This window comes from Ailuropoda melanoleuca, chromosome 12 (genome assembly GCF_002007445.2).
Source record: "Ailuropoda melanoleuca isolate Jingjing chromosome 12, ASM200744v2, whole genome shotgun sequence".
NCBI lineage: Eukaryota > Metazoa > Chordata > Mammalia > Carnivora > Ursidae > Ailuropoda > Ailuropoda melanoleuca.
The window spans coordinates 67,929,597-67,949,646 of record NC_048229.1 but is presented as its reverse complement, the minus strand read 5'-3'; the positions used below and the strand labels follow the sequence as shown (position 1 = coordinate 67,949,646).

The following is a 20,050-nucleotide window of genomic DNA, read 5'->3' as shown; positions in this document are numbered from 1 at the left end:
AAAGGCTTTTTTCTACCTTCTTTTTTATTTATTTATTTGAGATAGAGCGAGAGTGAGAAAGAGAGAAAGAGCACAAGCAAGGAGAGCAGCAGGCAGAGGGAGAAGCAGGCTCCCCACTAAACAGGGAGCCCGACACGGAACTTGATCCCGGACTCCAGGACCATGACCCGAGATGAAGGCAGACGCTTAACAGACTGAGCCACCCAGGCACCCCTTTTTTCTACCTTCTTGAAGTTGCATGATTTACTCATTTATTTTCATTCTTTCCTATTTAGCAATTAAAATCTTAAGGCCATAAATTTTTCCTCTGTATACCTATTTGCCACAAGCCAGAGGTTTTTTTTAATATTTCATGTTTTAATTATATTAATTACATTTTATAGCCTGTCAGCAACTATGTTTTGTCTCTGACCACAGAATTGTTTAGGGTAGTTTGTTGCTCATTTCTTCTCTGTTCATAATTTCTGGCTTTATTGCTTGGTGTTTAAATAACCTGATCTATTTACTTCTGCTATACAGATTCTGAGGGTTTTTTTTGTTGGCTTAAGTGTGAATACTTACAAAGAAAACTTATTCTATGATAGAAGAACATATAGTTCTATTTGAATCTAATAAATCAACTCTACTAATTTTATTACGCAGATATTTCCCTGGAACCCACGATTACTTTTACCTAATTAAACTGAGATAGCCAGTAAAGAGGAAACTCTCAGAAAACACTGAGCCTGTATGTATCACAGACAAATCTTTCAAGTCGTTAAGAAATGAGTATTTTTCTTTTTTTTTTTTAAAGATTTTATTTACTTATTTGACACAGAGACAGCTAGTGAGAGACAAGCAGGGGGAGTGGGAGAGGAAGAAGCAGGCTCCCAGCAGAGGAGCCTGATGTGGGGCTCGNAAAGATTTTATTTACTTATTTGACACAGAGACAGCTAGTGAGAGACAAGCAGGGGGAGTGGGAGAGGAAGAAGCAGGCTCCCAGCAGAGGAGCCTGATGTGGGGCTCGATCCCAGAACGCCGGGATCATGCCCTGAGCCAAAAGCAGCCCCTTACGACTCAGCCACCCAGGCGCCCCAAGAAATGAGTATTTCTAACACTACTGAAACTGTAGAAGAGAAGAGCAAAATAAGTTTCTGGTCCTTTTGATGATGCCAGCACAACACTGATACAAAAACCACAGACCAGCCTCATTTATGAATATTGACAGAAAACCCCCCAATATAAAGGAATAGACTTCAGTAGTTCACTAAAGTGACATACCATGACTAAAAGGGATCATCCCACAAAAGCAAGTAAAGCTTAATATTAGAATACAGAGTAGCATACTTTTCCACATGAATAAATCAAAGAAAGAGGAAAACACTCTCCTTCCCTACAGATGCCAAAGGCATTTGATAAAATTCAATACTCATGCTTACATTTTAAAATTTATGCCTTAGAGAAACCGTCATATGTAGAAAATACATACAAAATTATTCATTATCAGTTTTTGAATACCAAAAAACTGGAAACAACCCACATATCCACTGACGATACATAAATAAATTGTCCTGTCATTTTTAAAAAGGAATATTATCCAGCAGCAAAAATGGCTCACAATTACACACAACAACATAAATGACTTTAGGAACATAATATTGAGTCATAAAAGTCCCAGATAACGATAGACACTACAAGGCCATTTGCATAAACCTCAAAAATGAAATTAAACATATTGTTTACAGACATATTTTATGAGATAAAATTATTTTTATAAATAGATAAGACTATGATTAACACAAAATTCAACATAGTTGTTACCTCTAAAGAGGTGGGAAGCTGGGAGCTGGGTTGAGAAGCAGTACTGGAAATGTTCTCCTCCTTAGTGGGGTGGTGTGTTCATAGGTACTCATTTTACTACTATGCTTCTTAAATGCCATGACAGATGCAGACTTTAGTATGCATGAATAACATTTAAAAAAACATACATACCTCTGTGATATGGAGTGACATCCAGAATATACTGTCATATGAAACAAGCAAAGTGCAAAAGGCAGTGTGCTACCTCTTGTGTATAAAAAAACCCAAAAAAACAAAACAAAAAAAAACCCCGGAATATAAGAAAATACATGTGTATCTGGTCATTTGTACAAAAAAGAAATAGAAGGATAAATCAGAAACTTAGGAGAATGCTTGCCTCAAATATGGGTACGAAATGAAAGCCTGGGATGGAAAAGAGGATGAAAGGAAACAGGGTAGAAGAGATGAGGAGGGTAGTGACGATTCTGAGTTTGCCTTTTTGTTCTGACTTTCATAAACATAGTAATGTTTCACATATCCAAATAAATAAATAAATAAATATACATATATTAAATCAACCAACCAGGATGGGATGGGGTGACAACCCAAAAAGGAAGACAAACATCAAATAAGCCTAACTATACTACAACTGAATAACATAACCACACTGAAGTGGTGAGAAAGAAAAGAACTAAACAACTTTGGGAAGCGGTGTTTTAACTAGGTACTATAAGGTTAAAAAGACCTCTGCCCAAATGCTTCTTGAAGATGCACGATTTATTTTTTCATTCTTTCCTACTTGGCAATTAAAATCTGTAAGGCTGTAAATTTTCCTCTGAATACACGATTAGCCACATTCCAGAGAGTTTTTTTTTTTATATTTCAGTTTTAATTACTATTTTATAATTTTAGTATAGTATAATTTTCATGACGGTATGAATGAGCAATTCTGGAACTATTTTATGTGTATTCTAGAATTGAACAAATAAGTGATTACAATGTAGAAATCATCCCCAAGTCATTGTCATTCCAACAGCCCGAGACGAGGGCCAAGTTACCTTTTGAAACTGCCAGCTCCAGAAGTCAGTGCTCTCCAAAAGCCGGGCTGCTTCTACTCCCGGGTGACTGGGAGGGGCTCTGCTTTTTCTGTCCTCTCACTGAACCCTGATTCACGACCCTATGTTAGGAGTCAGGGGGCATAGAGTCCATACTTGAAATGCATACAGGTAAGAGCCCCTGTACAACTTCAACATGTCAAAAGACTCGCAATTTCACAATCCACTTCACCCCTGCAAATAGTCCACCCCCCTGGCTGCTCCGACACATCTTCCCGAAAGGTCACTGGCATCTTCCCCGAACACAGTGAGGGGCTTCGTGGTTGTGACAGTAATCCACGCTTCGCCTTCCAATTTGGTCACCAAGTCCAAAGCGGGAACCTAGGACGGGTGTAGGAGGACCGCGGGCCACCGCCCTACCCCCTCCTCCAGGAGCCGGGGGCGCATCCCCCACCGCACCCACAGCTACCAGACAGGTTACCGCCCCCGCCGGCCGCAGCCCCACACTCACCTCGGCAGCCGGCGGCACCACGGCGCAGCCGGAAGTGCGTCACCAGGCCGCGGGCGAGCCTCTCTAGGAAAAGCGCTGCTCCCTCTTGGTGGTGCTCTGGCCCCCGCCCCTGCAACCCGAGTCTCAGTTACCGGGACTTCTGTCCCCCGCGCCCCTCTCTTGCGAGCCCCGGCCGCAGGGACATTATTTCTCGAGGTGGCATGGGAAAGCACCAGAGGGGAGCGCTGGATTCACCCCCAGGGGTGGCGCCGGGGATCTGTATTTTCGTAAAGCTGCACGTGCAACCAAATTTGGGAGTTAACGGACTGGGCCTGTGGATCTAACACAGGCTGTTACACCTCAGGCCACCTTTCTGTAACAACTATTTCCTAGTGACCGATTTATTCTCCTGTCATGAAACTCCTAGATCCTGACTTAGAAGATAATAGGTAATATAAACAACCCACATTTTATAAAACTGATGAATGGATAAGGAAGCTGTGAGACAGGTAGATAGATGAATGGAATATTACTCAGCTATCAAAAAGAATGAAATCTTGGCCATTTGAACTGATGTGGATGGAGCTAGAGGGTATTTTGCTAAGTGAAATAATTCAGCCAGATAAAGACAAATACCATATGATCTCACTCATATGTGGAATTTAAAAAACAAAACATGAGCTTTGGGGATAAAGAGAGAGAGGGGTAAACCATAAACTCTTAAGAACAGAGAAAAAATTGAGGGTTACTAGAGGGAGGTGGGCAGGGGATGGGCTGGATGGGTGATGGTTGTAAAGGAGGGCACTTGTGATGAGCCCTGGGTGTTGTACGTAAGTGATGAATCACTAAATTCTACTCCTGAAACTAATATTACACTATATGTTGACTAACTAGAATTTAAATAAAAACTTGAAACTACCAAAAAAACTCACAACAACAAAACAACACCAAACCCTAATATTATGCTTTAAAAGAGGAGATATAAAAGGAAAATAATTTGTAAAAATACACATTTCAATATGTAAATGTCTGGTCATGACTGCTATAGACCTAAAGGTCGGATATTTGCCTTTTCACATGAAATGTGACTGAACGCCACAGCCACAATGCTGTCTTTTATTGATGTTTCAAAAATCACAAGCTGTGATCCAAAATGGTGAACACTTCTTGGTAAGGTTTAAGTGAAACAGTACAATCTCCTTTTGATTTTACAGTAGTTATATTCCTGGAGAATCAACGTATGTTACAACTGTGTAAAAATTCATTTAGCTGAAAAACAGGCTCTAGATTCAGGTCATTTATAAACAGTTTCTACCTACATGAATGTCCAGAAAGACCTGAAATTCTGTGAAAGCTTTTCCAAACAGGTGGAACCCTTCTATGCCTTTCAGGATTTGTGGCACTCCTGGCTCCCATCTAATACCAACAAACATTGCAACAAAAATACTCCCATAAAATTTCAAAATGAGCCCTGGGGAAGGGGAACAGCACTAAAAGCCACAGAATTAGACCATCCTTAGATAACCTACCAACCTTGATACGCAGGACTTTCTTCTGGCTCTGATCCCTGTGATGCTACAGCACTGGAATGTGGTTGGCAGCCGGCCCTACCTGTCTCTCCAGCTTCTTAGCACTCTCATTCTTCCTCCTCTCTCAACTTCAGCCTCACTTGCTGAACATACTGTTCTCTAAACCTAGACTGCCCTTCCTTTCTCATTCCCACCCTCCATCTTCACTATTACTTGAAGTCTAGGCTCAAATCCCATTTCCCTAAGAAAGCAAGCTTTTTCTGACCACCTGGAATAAGGCAGGCCCCCAATTACATGCCATCACAGCACTCTGTATTTCTCAGTTTATTTAAGTGTCTGTCTTTGCTCACTGCAGGATGCAGGGACTGTATCTATCTTGTTCAACATCATTATCCTCAGCTAAAGCACAAGGCCTGGCACAAAGGAGGCATTTAACAACTATCTCTTGTTGACATTATCCAAAGTCTCCAACCCCAACTCCAGAGTAGGACCCTTCTTTATTTCGCCCCTGGAGGTAAATATATCTTATGCCTGGAATCATGACACTGACCACCATCAGGAGCCCTTCTCTGTTTTGCCTTGTCCCCGATCATCACTATTTCCTAAAATGAGCACTTTACACAGCTTCTCTTGTTCAGATAGGAAAATGGTCCCAGGATTTGGCAGACTAATAGCTGGGGATTACATTACTCTTAGCAATAAGTTTTTTTTCTTTCTTTTAGCAGAACTTTAGCTAGGACTAAGGGCTTGTCTAAAGAAAGAGGAAGGAATTAGGAGATCACAGTGTCACAGAAATGCTTGGTCCAAATGTTGGATCATAAACCAGTCACTAATTTTACAGATAAGAGAATAAGGCCTCCTAAGTATACATGAAGCTCCTACTCCTGAGAGTAGAGAGTACTAGAACAGGCACATTCCAAGTTACAAAAGGCCTACAGAAGCAGAGACCACTTGTCTGTTAATCTCTGTTCTTCCCTTATATATTAACAGAATCTCTAGCAAGCCAAAGACCATCCAAAAAAAAAAAATAATAACACACTTTCTGGCCCTCTTTAAATTTTCTTTTTAAGATTTTATTTATTTATTTGAGAGAAAGAAGCAGGAGAGGGAGAAGCAGGCTTCCACTGAGCAGAAAGCCTGACTCAGGGCTCCATCCCAGGACCCTGAGATCATGACCTGCACCGAAGGCAGACACTTAACCAACTGAGCCATGCAGGCGCCCCTAATGTTGTTTCCATGTCTGCTAACACATCTGGCCCTCTTTCAAGTGACTATGTGACTAATTTCTGGCAAACATGCTGTAAGAAAAAGTGATGCCATGCCCTTAAAGAAAAGGAACGTGCCCTTCCTGGCCCAATATCCCCATCAGTTAGGTGGAATGCTGACCAGGGGGTAAGCATCTGACAAGTGGGTAAACCATGTGAATGAGGATGTGGTCCCTGGGGATGACAGAGATGCTAGGAGATACCATAGAGCTGCTGTACTAGCCCTGGACTGCTTTCCTTCAGATGATATATGAGCGAGAAATAAGCTTTCATCATGCTTAACCGCACTGATTTGGGTTCTTCAAGTCAATACCCACAACCATAGCCTTGTAGAATACCTCTAGGAATGAAGAATGATGGAAAAATCATATGCACATACTTAAAATAAAAACATACTTAAAAATATAGGCTGGTTCTCATATTTCACTGGTCAGTAAGTCCATCTCTATGCTGGGCCTGCAGTCAGTGTCCTCCTGCTCAGCTCTAAGTGCCCTCTGTCCCTACAGTCCCAGAGCCTCCCAAAACCCTTCCTCCCTGCCCACCAGCAGAAACTGACAGATCTTCCCCCTGTTAAAATATCTGGTTTTGGTGTTTCCAGTTTTAAGATGACATGGTAAAGGCTGTTCTGCCTACTTTTCCTCTTGAAAATTATGGGAAAACAACAAAAATCTGTTTGGGGTTCATGCCAAGAATTCAAGAATGTTTCAAAAGTATAAAAATTTCTTTTACTTACTGATATTGTAAATTAAATTAACAAATCACTCAATCTATTATGTGGAGAAATAGAGCAGGGAGAGGTCTTATTCACAAAAGCAACAAAGCAACAAAAAAAGAATAAATTTAATAATAAATATTTAAGACATAGATGAAGAAAAATGTAAATACCACTACCACCACCACCACCAATAAAAACTTGTATATGGAAAGGCACAGGTAATTTTTCAAAGACAGGGCATTCATCTTAATTTAATCTGCAAGTCCAATTTCAAATAATTTTGGGGGAAAAAAGAACAAGATGGGAGGAATTGCCCTACCCAAATAAAACCACAACAGGATTTCTTTTGGAACCTGTGAAATGATTCTAAGGTTCATCTAGAGAAATAATGTTATATATTTATAAGGTACTACTAAAACATAAAAATGCAAAAGGATTAAAAGTTAAAGAATGGATATACCAAACAAGTGTTAAGCTAAAGGAATAATGGCATTAACTATGTTAATATAGCAATGACTTTGAGACAAAAATATCACTAGGCAGGATTCCATTTAAGGAAATATTGTGAATGATATAAACTAGTATCTAGAAATTTAGGATAAGCTATAATTTATAACATCATTTTATACTTAGCTCGCAGGAAAACATACCCAGTACCAAAACTGAACAAGAAACTAAACCATAGGTTAGCTGCCCTGACTGATTTGGCTGACATGACTGGAAATAGTAGAGATTTGAAGATCTTTGTATCTGCAAAGGCTATATTATAATATTCAGGAGGCCACATGAAACAAGAAGTAGGAACTGGGGCTTCTCACACACACATATACCCAACCAAATGCCGGGACCTATGAAAGGATAAATTAGAAAAAAATCTTCCCACTAGCAAAGAGAGATAACAAAGAAGGTTATAGTTCTTGCCTAGGTTTTGGAGTGATAGTGGGGATGTCCCCTAAGAAATTATAATCATCCCCTAAGAAATTATAATCACAGTCTGTATTACTGAGTACATAGTTTAAAATTAATACTAACTACTTGAACTAGTAACTCATAATCTAAGAAATTAAATTAAAAATGAATCCTAGCAAATTAATGAAATAGTCACTACAGAATTTGGAGACAACAGCATTTAAAAGTTATTATAACTGCGTCCCATGGCTTCAAAAATTATGGAAAATATAGAAATGACCTAAATCAAACGTCCAGAGATGAAAACTGTAATGTACCATTAAAAATACATTGGACAGAATTAATAGTAGATATTGAAAAAAATACCTTTTTAAAAAATGTAGTGAACTTGAAGTCACAGCAGTAAAAACTATCCAGAAAGAAACTACACAGAGAAAAGAAAATTAAAAATAAATGAATGCTGGGGCGCCTGGGTGGCACAGCGGTTAAGCGTCTGCCTTCGGCTCAGGGCGTGATCCCGGCATTCTGGGATCGAGCCCCACATCAGGCTCCTCTGCTATGAGCCTGCTTCTTCCTCTCCCACTCCCCCTGCCTGTGTTCCCTCTCTCGCTGGCTGTCTCTATCTCTGTCAAATAAACAAAAAAATTAAAAAAATAAATAAATAAAATAAATGAATGCTAACAAAACATGTACAGGATTTGCATGTTGAAAACCAAAAAATGCTGATGAAAGAAATCAAATCAGATCTAAACTAATGGGAATAAACACCAGATTCATGGATTGGAAGACTCAGCGTAATGGGGCGCCTGGGTGGCGCATGACACACGTTGGGTGTCTGCCTTCGGCTCAGGGCGTGATCCCGGCATTCTGGGATCGAGCCCCACATCAGGCTCCTCCGCTAGGAGCCTGCTTCTTCCTCGCCCACTCCCCCTGCTTGTGTTCCCTCTCTCGCTGGCTGTCTCTCTCTGATAAATAAATAAATAAAATCTTAAAAAAAAAAAAAAGGAAGATTCAGCGTAAGAAAGATGTCAGGTCTTCCCAAATTGATATACAGGTTTAATGTAATTCATACTAAAATTGCAGCAGAAGATATAGACAAGATTATTTTAAAATTTATACGAGAAGGCAAAGGATCTAGAAAAAGTAAACCAGCTTGGAAAAGGAGAATAACATGAAAGGAATAGGTCTACCCAATTTCAAGTCTTCTCATGTAGTTACAACAATCAAGACTGTGTATTATTCGCAGAGGAATATACACAGATCAATGGAACAGAATGAAGAACCCAGAAATAGACCCATACAAATATGCTCAACTTATCTCTTTTACAAAAGTACACAAGCAATTCAACAAAGTTAAGACGGGTTTTTCAAAAGACGGTGGTGGAGCAACTGGACATCCACAGGGAAAAAAATGAATCTCAATCTAGGTATCACAACCTATAAACCCAAAATTGATTACAGACATAGATGTAAAATGAAATTATGCAAAATGTAAAACTGTAAATGTAAAATGTTTAGAAACAAATGAAAGAGAAAATCCTTAGGACTTAGGGCTAGGCAAACCGTTCTTAGACCTAACACAAAATGCATTAGTCATAGAGGAAAAATGGATACATTAGACTTCATCAAAATTAAAAAATGTTCTCTACAAAAGATCCTGTTAAGAGGATGAAAAGACCAGCTATGGAGTAGGAGAAAGTACATGCAACCACATATCCAACAAGTACTAGCACATACTTCTTGCTGTATTTTTGGAACATATAAAGAACACTCAAAACCCAACAGTAAAAAAAAAAAAATTCAATTAGAAAATGGGCAAAATACATGAAGAAACACTTCACTGAAGAAGATAGATGACAAAAGATGTTCAACATCATTAGCCATTAGGAAAATGCAATTAAACCACAATACCATTAACCTAAATATCTATCAGAATGACGAACAAAACAATAGTGACAACACCAACTGCTGTCGAGGATGCAGAGCAGCTGGATCACATGTTACTGGTGGAAATGTAAAATAAATGGTACAGTCACATCGGAAAACAGTCTGTCCGTTTCTTAGGAAACCAAACATGCAATTATCACATGACCCAGCACTTCTGGGCATTTACTCAGGACAAACAAAAACTTTCATACAAAAACCTGTACACAAATGCCTACAGCAGCTCTATTCATAACAGCCCAAAACTAGAAATGACTCCAATATCCTTCAATAGGTGAGCAGTTGAACAAACTGTGGGTTATCTATACTACGGAATTAAACTCAGAAATCAAAAGGAACAGATTATTGATACAATCTCAAACAATCTCCAGAGAATTACACTGAGTGAAAAGGCCAATCCCAAAATGTTATATACTGTCTGGTACTATTTACATAATATTCTTAAAATGATTTTTTAAAAGGAAATAGAGAACAGGTTAGTGGCTTCCAGGAGTGAAGGAGAGGGTTGTCTGTGGCTCTAGAAGGGCAACCTGAGGGATCCCTGTGAATATGGAAGTGTGTGGTATGTTGACTTGATTGTTGTATTGTACTTTAGTTTTGCAAGATGTTACCTTTGGAGGACCTGCGTAAAGGATAGATGGAAACTCTCCATATTATTTCTTACAACTGCATGTCAATCTACAATCATCTCAAAATTAAAAGTCTAACTAAATAATAAATGAATAAATCATTCATGAGCTGTGGGACAACTGTTAAGCAACCTTAAAAGGTTAGGAGAGGAGAAATTGAAATACATTCTTAAAAGGTTTTTATGCCTTACATGAAGTGGTATAATATTACTTAAAAGTAGAGTGTGCTAAGTTTAAGATACATAGTCTAAATCCTAAAACAAAAACTGTTGTAGCTGAATAGCCAGAAAAGGAGACAAAATGAAATCACAAAAATTTAATTGACCCAAAAAAGGGAAGGAAATGGGGTTGGGATGGGGGAACACTATGGGACAAACAGAAAACAAATAGCAAGATGATAGACTTAAACCTAATATTAATAAGTTTATCAAATACAAGTGATTAAATATTCCAATTAAAAAACAAGATATCACATTGATGATGATGATGATAAAAAAGCAGAGACTTACATCAACAGCCAAACCAAGTAATTCTGGTTCCTGAAGGTAGTTAACCACATTATTACAAACCACATTAGATAACAGCAAGCTGCTAACCCCAATGTTCTTTGTTTCTTCTGGTCATGTGAAAATGCAATACAGGTGGTGGGTAGGAAATGAAAAAGAAACAACAGGTAAGTTTGTTATGTGTTATCAAGTGCACTAACTTAACACTTGTCAGGTCAATAAGTGCAAAAACCTTAGCAGCCAGCTTTCGAGGCAGTGTGACCTAGTAGGAATCATACGGAACAGTCCTGGCTTCTTCACCGACTAGCTATGAGACATTGGGCAATCACTTCATTTTTCTGAAACTCCATTCATTTTTCTGAAAAATGGGGTAAGAGCACATAGTTGTTGTAAATACTGTATGTTGTTTCACTTAAAGTGCATACAGTATGGCCTGGGATTCAGGCATTGCTCAATTCATGTTAACTTCATTCCTCTTCCATGTTATTTATGCATCTGAGTAACACCCAACCAAATATACCAGGTCCTGATTTCTGCAACCTGGTAAATGTTGCTTTGAATGGCAGCTTTTGCTGGTGTAATGAGAGAAGCAAATGGAGATCAGACACAGAGAGGGGGTGATGTGGACAAAAGCAGAGGTTGAGGAGTGATGTGGCTACAAGATTAAGAATGCTGGCAGCCACCAAACGTTGGAAGAGAAAAGGCACGGATTCTACCTTAGAGCTGCCCCAGGGAGTGCAGCCCTCCCAACACCATGATTTCAGCCCAAGAAAACGGATTTGACTTCTGGCCTTCAGAACTGAGAGAATAAATGTCTTTTGTTTTATGCCGTTAAATTTGTGGTAATTTGTCACAGAGCCACAATATACTAATATATTAACCATGACTAATTCAAAGATGGTTACTCAGCTGGAGCGGTTCCTGACAGTGGCACTGGGGTCAGGGACCATGGATGCTAATTACTCAATAAAGAAGTCCACAAAGATGAAAAAATTAAACATCACTCGGGCTATCACCACATCTCAAAGCTGAAATGCCTCAGAGGAGCCAGCTCTCCGGTTCAGGTACATGATAGAAAATACCCATCTTCAAATGGTCTTTCTGAGGGTGAAGGGACCTAAGACCCAAGTCCTCTGCCTCGTGGGTATGCCATATTAAGACACCGTCTGTAGGAGACATGTGTTTTAGCTCAATCTATGCTTATCCCTCACTGTTGCCTACACCCTCACCAACCTCCATCTGAAGTCAGGTACAGTCTCAACTTGACTTGTTGCTGATATTCTCCACCTCTAAGGAGACTGTCTCCTCCAACAACCTCTCTTCTGTTACTGACCTCCCCTCTGATCTCGACAGGGCAATACGAGGATGGCCAGGACACTGGTGGGTTCTGAAACCAGGCTGCCTGTGTTTGAACCCCTGCTCTGCTACTTCTGTGCCCTAATTAATCTTTGCTTCAACTGTAACATGGAGTTAATTACAACTACCTCATACAATTGTTTAAGTGTGTGCAGTGATTAGGAAAGTGCCTGGCACAGGGTGAGCATCAGAAGAATACAACTGCTGTAACATCATTTATTGAAGGGCAGCTGTGGCTGATGTGGCAATGCGTGAAACTAAGTCCCGGAGCCTGTTACTCTCACCAGTTTTATTCTGAGTGACTTTCAGATGATCTGCCCTCAAAATGATCCCCCTGGGGCACCTGGGTGGCTTAGTCGGTTGAGCATCTGCCTTCAGCTCAGGTCACGATCCCAGGGTCTTGGGACTGAGCCCTGAGTTGGGCTCCCTGCTCAGTGTGGAGGCTGCTTCTCTCTGCCTCTGCCTGCTGCTCACCCTGCTTGTGCTGTGTGTCAAATAAATAAAATCTTAAAAAAGAAATGATCCCCCTGAAGTAACCCACATGTCTACCAACAGCAGGCAATAATTGTGGTATATTCATGTAACAGAATACCATGTGGCAATGAGAATGAATCTATACTGATGATTCCATTCAGGTAAACATTTGTGGTGGTGGAAGTCAGAACAGAGGTTACTGTGAGAGAGAAGTAATGACTAGGACCAGGCACAAGGAGACATCGGGTACTGGTATGCACTTTTTCCTGATCTCAGTGATTATAAGGCTATGTTCTTGGTAATATTTCAGGTTGTGCATTTTCGTGTGTGTATTATACTTCAATTTTTAAGTTAAGTGATTCCCCCAGCCTATCACTCATTGGTCAGTCCAAACATGTGACACGACTGCTCCTTCAACTGCTGGCAAATAAAGAAGAGGTGGTGAAGCCACCAGGTGCCAGACTTCAGGGAGCAGGTGAAGTCTGGAATGTGGCAGGGTGACTGTCACGATGGTTGGCAGCAAAAGGGCAGAGGAGAAAAAGGAGGGTGCAGACTACATTCATCACCGAAGGAAAAGGGCCAGCTCTTTGTCTTCCTACTGAGACACCTCAGCACTCCCTCTTAGAACCAGAGCATTTCTTTGCCCCGCTGACCAAATCAAAGGGCAAGGTGGGCATGCTATTCTAGACAAACTGGTAAGTGGCACGCTGTAAATGCTACAACAACCTGGCATTTACCAGTTTAATCCCTAGGATAGCATCCATTCCAAGTAAAAACTGAGTAAACAAAATGAAAGCTTTTGGTTTCACAGTTAGGACTTATCTTGAGAATGGACTCCTTGATGCAGACAGTTTTGAAGTAACAACGGAAACTCGTGTCACAGAGCGTAAATAGCTAGAACTTCTATATACTGGTACCCTGATGTAGCCCAGGCTCCTGCATTACAATGGGTTTTCCACTCTTGTTACAATCACAGGGACTGCTGAACTATATCTAAAGACTTTCCCACACACCATACACATAAAAACATTTCTCCATCAGGTTTGTTTTCCCTAAAGATTTTTGTTAAAGTGATAAAGCTCTCTTGCAAGGAAAGAAAACCTACCCTAAACTTGGTTGAGCAAAAGGACAAAAAAACAAAAAAAAAGTTAAACGTGTTGGCTACTGGAACTCAAAAACCCAGCTGTATTTCTGGCTTCAGATATGGTTTAATGTAGTCATTCAAACAGAAGCTTCAAGGGTGATTGCTCTTCAATTCTGATTTCTCTTTTGCGGTCTTAACTTTCTCCTCAGCCTCCACAAGGATCTAAGAGTTCCTCTCAGCTTTAAGACTAAGGGGGAAAAGAAGAGTATTTCTTCCTATTAACTCCTGCTAAGTCCCGGGGCTATAACCGGACCATGATGGGTAAACTAGTGATATCTGAACCAACAGCTATGGCTTAGGGGAAGGAATGTGCAGCTGAGCCAGGCCTGTGTCACACATCCTGCTCCTGAGTGGAAGATGAAATCCAAAGGGAAATTTAGTGTACTATTACCAGTAAAAGGGGGTGAAAAAATCTGGGAGGCCAAAATGACAAATGTCCAGGATGACAGGTTTCTCTCCAGGGTGTATATGCTCATGATGACCTAGCTTGGAAGAAGTCCTAAAGGTTTTTTCATACTTGACACACTCATAGCATTTCTCTGCAGTATGGCTTCTTTGATGCTGAAGAAGAGTTCTTTTGCTAGTGAAGATTTTTCCACACGCATCACATAAATAGGAAGACTCCTGAATATGGATCCTTAGATGCCTTTTTAATTGTTCCTGAGCGCTAAAGGCTTTTCCACAATCTACACAGTCAAAGGGTTTCTCTTCGCTGTGGACTCTCTGGTGCCGAGTTAGTTTTGTATGAAAATTGAAGGCCTGCCCACATATTTTACAAGAATAAGGCTTTTCCCCTGTGTGAATACGCTGATGTTGGCTAAGATGGGAAGTCCTTCCAAAGCTTTTGCCACACTCACTACATTCATAGGGTTTCTCTCCAGTGTGGATTTTCTGATGTCGAAGTAGTGGTGAATTACCAACAAAAGCTTTTCCACACTCATTACACTCATAAGGTTTCTCCCCAGTGTGGATTCTCTGATGTATAACAAACTCAGAACTACTGGTAAAACCATTTCCACACTCTCCACAGAGATAAGGCCTGTCCCCACTGTGGATTCTCTGATGCCTGATCAGATTTGCATTATCATTAAAGGCTCTCCCACACTCTTCACATTGATAGGGTTTCTCTCCAGTGTGGATTCTCTGGTGCCGAATTAATGAAGAATTTCCATTAAAGGCTTTTCCACACTCATTACACTCAAAGGGTTTCTCCCCAGTGTGGATTCTCTGGTGTCTAACATAGTAAGAAAAATAACTGAAGCATTTCCCACACTCCTCACATCCGAAGGGTTTTCTTGCACAGTGGATTCCTGGAACCTTTCCTTTAATACTTTTCACTGTGGGGATTTCCCGGTGCTTTTCCAGTTCACAGGTTTCTAGAAAGTTGGCTCCCTGAACAACACTCTTCTGCAAACAATGTGACACTATCACATCTCTTTCTTCAGAAATTCCCTGTGCTGATGTGGACTCACTGCCAACGTTGGTCTCAGTATCTAATGTAACAGAAAACACAAATGCCACCTGAGAATTATCCTAGAAACAAAACAGCATCGAAAAGTATAGGGCCTTTAGAGATTACTACTCCAACCTGCACATTGGACTGCAAGACCAGGCTACTAAAATGAAAGGGCCAAATATCAAACAGAGAACAGTCGAGGAGAAACAGGGTACTGGTATACACAGCACACATCAGATTGCTTACTAAGCTTTTCCAGACTTCTTATTTTTTTAATAACTTCTCTCTAGTACATTCTAGTATCTTCTAACCATATCATACTCATAGGCCTACAAAATATCAGAGGCATAGCCCCTAAGAGCAAGTGGTGACACTGGGGCTAGCAAGACTCAAGACTCAGGAAGTACAACAGAACAAAGTCAGAACATGAAGGTGATGAAGGAAAAAGGTTCTTTTAAAAAATTCATACCCTGTAAATGCCCCCAAAGCCCAGAGACACTAAGTATTAAAGACACTAGGCTGTGGCAAGACAGAGAGAGAAGAAAATCACACTCAGAGGTTCTTAACTGCAGGACATTCCCCAAAGGTTGTTAACTGCAAGTCCAAACAGGATAGTGAACTCCCTAAAATTGCTGGCAATTCCTGTCTTGTTATCAGACTCTCACAAAAGTCTTAGTCTCAAACATGCAGAGACTCTATTTGGAAAGGGAAGAATACAGTTTACTTAGATACACCAAGACTGCAAAGTAGTTCTTCTCATTTTAGCAAAAAGAAGACAAACAGCCACCTATAAAATGGCATTTGTACCCCAAGACTGGATACCATTTTACCTCAGTTAAAGTAAATCTATTTTTTTAAAAGATTTTATTTATTTATTTGTCAGAGAGAGAGAGAGAGCGTGCGCACACACAAGCAGGGGGAGCAGCAGGCAGATGGAGAAGCAGGTTCCCTGCTAAGCAAGGAGCCCAATGCTGGGCTCAGTCCCAGGACCCTGGGATCATGACCCAAGCCGAAGGCACGTGCTTAACTGAGCCACCCAGGTGTTCCAATCTATTTTATATAAAATGTTGGACTAATTTTGTTTTAATGTTAATCTAGGTTATCTGGGACTCATCTGCTCATTAATCAAGTTCATCCTTCAAGTGCGAGTTAAATGAGTAAGAGCCCTTGGAGAAAGGCAACAGGAGAAGACACATTGGAGAGTGAAGTAAACAGGTTAAGGAGCAGTCTGGTAGAGACTGATCGCAACAAATGAGACCTGGTGGTCTGCTCTCACACCCTGCCTCCTTCTTGCTACTAGGGTGCTCAGCTATAAAACCAGGACTGGGAAATCAATGACCAAAATACTCTTTATTTTCCTGCTACCCCATAATCTGCCATCATCTAGATCGGGATCCCCACAGCAGTTCTTCCAAGCCACCACCTTCCTAGGTCTCTTGCCATTACCCCCACCTTCCTGCTGAAAGAATAAAGCTGCCCAGATGCAGTGCCCTCAACATCTTTGCCTTCCATTTCTAAACCCACTCATTCCAAGCCATCCACTGCCCTCTTAATTCTCATGCTTCCCAATCACCCGTGATGCCATCTCCTCCTTTCCCCTGCTACACTGCTCTACCAGATGTATCATCCCTCCTCTTCATCACCAACCTCCTTCTGCAGATCCTCAAATCCACCTGGGCTTAACCAACACCCCTTCACATCCAACTCTTTCTTACAGTAGTGTTTTTCAAACTGCTTACCCATTAGTTGTGAAATTGACACAGTATGTAACTATCAAACACTTTTTAAAATGAAATACACTAGCCTAACCTAGAACAGAATTCACATATATTGCAATGCCAAGGTAAATTTTGTCTCTTAATACTCCAGTCTCAAGGTACATAATGAGTATACAGGGTGTTGATACAAAATGTGATTACTCCTTCTCTACAAAGTATCTACCCTGAAACTCCTACCCTTGGCTTCAGTACCATGTTACCTCTTGGGGATGCTCCTCTGCCTACTTTCTCTTTCCTGTCTCAATAAAATTAAATATCCCTTAATATTTAAGATTCAGCCCTTTTTGCTCTCTGGCTGTCATTTCAATTAAAACTCTGGTAGAGTACACTGGCATCTACTCCTGTAGATCTGGCATTTATCTCAGACTCTATACCTGCCTTCTCTGTGGCCTGCTCTGTCCATCCATTTATACATATTCTAAAGGAACCTCAGACTCTGTGCTCAGATCTGAATTCACATGAATTTAAAAGTTTCTTTTATGTCACGACTTCCCAGTGTTATCTGACTCAACTCTTTGATGGCCAAGTTTTGATAAGATCTGGTCAATGTTAGCTCCACCTGCTATTTCCTCTTCCATGTTTGTACTGCCACTATCCCCTATCCAATTCACTCACTCAAAAGTTAACACCTGACATAAAGTAACAGTTTAACAAGATTCTACGCCTTCAATTTCCTTCAGGCCAATCCAAAGCACATACTATGTTAATATTTCACAAATACAACCAAATATGGGCTTATGTCACTAGAGGCAAGGTCACTGTGGCAGGGGTCAATGCTCCTGCTCCTTGTTTGCTTTTACCTGCTTTGTCATTTCCTGTTCCCATGCCCTAAGTTCGTTAGGATAGAGCCCTCATGTCCACCACAAACTCTGCATTCTAGATTTTCCATACAAGGCTGGGTGGGTAAGACACACCAACTCATTCATCTACACCACTGGCTGAGTAAAGGGGGTCAGGGTATACTGTAGACTATGCCAGCCCCAGATTCTAGAAAGTCTTACTTAGGCTTTGAGTCCTAAGCTTCATGCTCTTCCACTGCTTACTAGAAAAGACAAATACTTACAGGTGCTCCAGAAACATTTATTTTAAAATATGCTGCCCAGGTGACTGTCTCTGAACATTAAACTGCAAAATTCTTCCCAACAATTTATTGGACCCTCTACTCCTTTTCTTAAGCCAGATGATCTACCTTCTCTTTTTTCACATGGGATCCATTGTCATAAGTCAAATTTGGAACATACAGCCTGCCACTGAAGAAGCTTACTTAAGCTTCTAAATAGGAATTTCTCCAACTTCTGCTGTGCTCCCACAGCCCACTACCTATATACCAACAACAGCACTTAAAACACATTTTTTTTAAGCTCTTTACATTTGTCTCCATAGCATGTATCCTCCAGAGCTTCTTAAACAAAGCTTGGCACATGGTAAGTACCGAAAACCACCTGTGAACAAATCCATCCTGTCCAAAGAAGGAGGACCACTGAGACAGGAAATGCCGAAACTCAGAGAGGGGTAATGGATTAAAAAACCACATGAAATTTATTAAAGGGAACTTGTTATCTCATAAGAGTTAAAATTAATGGGAGAGATTTCATATTTTACTTACTAGGAGAAATCATTCATTTTATTTAAATCCTCCCCAGCATGGTTCATTTTAAAATACATGGCTCTATAAAGCTTCACAGCTGCCAGTTCTAAACCCTCCTCGCTTACCTTTACAGATGTCTTTGGTCCTCTCTGCAGATGGGTTATCCTGTGCCTCCAAGCCCCAAGGCAAATTCCCTCCCTCCAGAAGTGAGATCAAGGCAGGTTTGGGAACTGGGTATCCTGAAAAGGGGGAGAAAATGGCATCTTTCGGCTGTGCGTCTGCTGTGTCAAAAGAAGGAAAACCCCAAGAGCCTCTGTAAGAGTAAGATCCACAGAAGAAGGCTCAGGATTGGGGAAAGCCGAGATATGATAAAGAAACTGAGCATCTGTGATCCCTTCCTATTTAAGAGTATGTAAGTTAGTGAGATCCTCCAAGACATATGCGAACACAGGGAAGGGGTCACACCCTTCCATAGGCAAGTTAAGAACTTAGCTCTGGCAGTGGAAACTATGTATTCCTTACTGTGCAGAGTCCCTTGGAGGATAGGATGTACTCTTACCAGGGGACAATTCCATACATTGCAACCAAACTGACCCAAGATCTCTCCCTACCCAGCAACCTCTGAAGTGGGTCATTTGGTTTCAGCCCTGGAGCCACAGAGTGGAAGATACCAGAGAAAATCACTCCCTCTCCACACTGCATACCCAGCCTATTAGAAGAGAATAAAGAAGGAAATGGAAAGCACAGATCTGAGTCCCAGGAGGAAAGCAGCCTTACCCAGGGATGTCAAGTTCCCATAATTCTCAAGCATCACACTTCTGTACAGGGCCTTCTGTGCAGGATAAAGACCAGCCCATTCTGTCCGGGTGAAGTAGACAGCCACGTCCTTAAAGGTCACCAAATCCTAAAAGAAGAAGTTCCTTCTGTCCCAGAGCCAATTCGCTGACTCAGGGCCAAGAATGCAGCGCACAGGAGACAGTATGAAGGAGGGGACCTAACAGATGGCTAATGAGAAAAAGTGAAGGAATTGGATGTTAGACCATTAAATGACTATTTCTACAATCAAAAATCTGAAACTTCTCTAACAGAAGAGCTTCCATTAGGACATGAAGTGTACTATTCTAAAACATGGTAACATTTCAAAAACCTTGGAAAATCTCCCATTAATTAAACTTCCTAAAGCAAATTCTTTGGTTTTGTCAATATTTTTTTTTAAAGATTTTATTTATTTATTTGACAGAGAGAGAGAGACAGCCAGCGAGAGAGGGAACACAGGCATGGGGAATGGGAGAGGAAGAAGCAGACTCCCAGCGGAGAAGCCTGATGTGGGGCTCAATCCCAGGACTCTGGGATCACACCCTGAGCCGAAGGCAGACGCTTAATGACTGAGCCACCCAGGCGCCCCTGGTTTTGTCAATACTTTTAATCTTTTG

The 20,050-nt window shown here is 40.8% G+C and overlaps 2 protein-coding genes across 26 annotated transcripts in view; both read right to left on the bottom strand.

Annotated features, from left to right (window-relative positions):
• Positions 1-20,050, bottom strand: part of ZNF23 (zinc finger protein 23) — a 54,644-nt gene that overhangs the window by 12,195 nt on the left and 22,399 nt on the right. For 5 of the 18 annotated variants that reach the window (XM_002920947.4, XM_034672471.1, XM_019801502.2 and 2 more), the window contains exons 1-2: positions 18,743-18,857; positions 2,838-3,454 (exon numbers count right to left, since the gene is read on the bottom strand). The exons of 7 other annotated variants lie outside the window; for them this stretch is intronic. The gene's annotated coding sequence lies outside the window, so the exon portion shown is untranslated. Of the gene's footprint in view, positions 1-2,837; positions 3,455-18,742; positions 18,858-20,050 lie in introns of those variants that run through there. 6 more of the 18 variants (XM_034672469.1, XM_019801495.2, XM_034672472.1 and 3 more) reach the window with 4 other exon arrangements.
• The window catches only part of ZNF19 (zinc finger protein 19), a 33,862-nt gene continuing 22,477 nt past the window's right edge, over positions 8,666-20,050 (bottom strand). For all 8 annotated transcript variants that reach the window (XM_019801506.2, XM_034672481.1, XM_034672482.1 and 5 more), the window contains 3 exons: positions 19,395-19,521; positions 18,743-18,856; positions 8,666-15,288 (listed from right to left, as the gene is read on the bottom strand). In XM_019801506.2, the coding sequence (XP_019657065.1) occupies positions 14,183-15,288; positions 18,743-18,856; positions 19,395-19,521 (1,347 nt within the window). In that variant the 3' untranslated portion in view covers positions 8,666-14,182. The remainder of the gene's footprint in view (positions 15,289-18,742; positions 18,857-19,394; positions 19,522-20,050) is intronic.